The sequence below is a fragment of the Seriola lalandi genome, unplaced genomic scaffold (assembly GCF_002814215.2).
Source record: "Seriola lalandi dorsalis isolate HSWRI2012SDOR001 ecotype SW California unplaced genomic scaffold, Sedor1 jcf7180002035451, whole genome shotgun sequence".
Taxonomy (NCBI): domain Eukaryota; kingdom Metazoa; phylum Chordata; class Actinopteri; order Carangiformes; family Carangidae; genus Seriola; species Seriola lalandi.
This window is the reverse complement of record NW_019506027.1, coordinates 1-1,840: the sequence shown is the minus strand read 5'-3', so window position 1 is coordinate 1,840 and position 1,840 is coordinate 1. Positions and strand designations below refer to the sequence as shown.

Genomic DNA, 1,840 nt, shown 5'->3' with positions numbered 1-1,840 from the left:
GACAGTAAAAATATTTTTTTTCTGTTGATCAGGACTGGGGTGTACAGCAGAAGAAAGCCAACAGATCATCAGAGAAGAACAAGAAGAAGCTGTCAGCTGCGGTTGTGGAGAGCCGCCTGACTAATGATATTTCACCAGAATCCACCCCTGGGGTGGGTCGCAGGAGAGCACGCACTCCTCATTCCTTTCCTCACATCAAATATACCACCCAGATGTCTGTCCCAGACCAAGCTGAACTAGACAAGTTGCGTCAGAGGATCAATTTCACAGACCTAGATGAGGTAAAAAGCTACCGTATACCATTAGAATTTCTTTGGTTATTACGGTCAGTATTCTGTTCATTTGAGTCTCAGGAATGCAAAGATCGATTTTTTTTTTTTTTTTTTTAAACATACAGTGACTTGAGTGACTTACTGATAGTAATATGTCAAGTGTGTGGTGACCTAACAGCCAATAGAGGAAGTGATAGCAGAATATTTTTTAGTATGGAGTTGTTTGGCTGACCTTGTTCTGTCGCAGCACAGAGTGTGGCAGAAAGGCAGAGCAGTGCACAAAAATTGAAGACTTTGAGAAGAAAGTGTAAACTTTGGATAAAGAAAGCAAAATAACAAACTGAAAATGTTTGCCCTTTGGTGGACAAAGCTGGAGTCAGAGTTTTTTTTGTTTTTTTTTCATTAGTGCATTGCATCATTGTATCATTGCTTTTACTGGGATAGTGAATCATGTTTACATAACAGTGTATTTGGTGTATTTTGGACAGATAATATGTAAAATTAGTTTATTAGCAATTAAAATTCCACCTTTTTTCATTTTGGACTCAACAAAATGTGGAGGTCTGTTACGAAAAAAGGACACTAACAAAAATGTGAACACATCTTGAGTTTTTAGAAGAAAATCGTCATAATCTTGAGTGGTAATTTGTCTGACTTGTATCTTCTTTTCTTACTCAGAGGAGCATCGGCAGTGACTCCCAGGGGCGTGTCACAGCTGCCAACAACCAGCGCCAGTTAGCAGGAGAGAACAAGAAGCCCTACAACTTTCTACCTCTGCATGTAAACACTAACAAAAGCAAGGAACTGCTGCCTCCCTCCTTCTCTGCCCCAGCCACTCCAGCTATCACCAAGGAAACCAAGAAGCAGAGCCCGGGATTCAGGGACACGTTAACCCCTGTGGTTCCTACCAAGGATACTCTAAGGCTCAGCCATAGTGGCACAGAGAGAGGGCCCTCGGTGCACAGAGAATATGGGAGAGGAGAGCCGAGAATAGACAGCAGCCAGGTAATATTTGGTGTTGTTGAGTTCAATCTTGATGCCTTGAGGATTAAGTGGAACAATGTTTTTACAATTCTGTATAGAAGTTGGTGCCAATACATTGAGCAGATATAGATGCAGTTATTTTACTGAATAAGTAAAAACTTTGACCTGCTGATGGTGTTAGAGGAAAACTCAGAAGATGGCCAAAGTAATTTCAATTTACCCTCAAGTAGATTTGAATAAATGCAAATCATTAGATAGTTGTTAAGAAATTTCAATCTGAGTTACAAATGTCAACCTGATGGCACAAAATTTCATTACAGTCCATACAGCTGCTGTTGAGATTTTTCAGTTTGAACTAAAGCGGTGGGCTGAAAACCATCACACAGACCAAAATTGCCATCCATATACCCTTGTTGCTAACATCGCTAAAAGAAATAATGTTATTCACCTTTTTTTAGGTCTATGACCTAATAAATGCAAACTGCTGGAAATTTCCAAATCCATCTACTATTGGAGCATGATTAAGCAGATATTAGCATAAAACTCATAACTTTATATATAGCTAAATCTATCTCTTCTGGGCT

General features: G+C 39.5%; 1 protein-coding gene across 1 annotated transcript; it reads left to right on the top strand.

Moving 5' to 3' along the window:
- Positions 1 to 37: 37 nt before the first annotated feature.
- Positions 38 to 1,277, top strand: LOC111647496 (pericentriolar material 1 protein-like; the record flags this gene model as incomplete). The annotated part of the gene is made up of 2 exons (XM_023397109.1): positions 38 to 281; positions 951 to 1,277. Coding segments are annotated over exons 1-2 (396 nt in total), but the record flags the coding sequence as incomplete, so codon positions are not given.
- Positions 1,278 to 1,840: the final 563 nt, after the last annotated feature.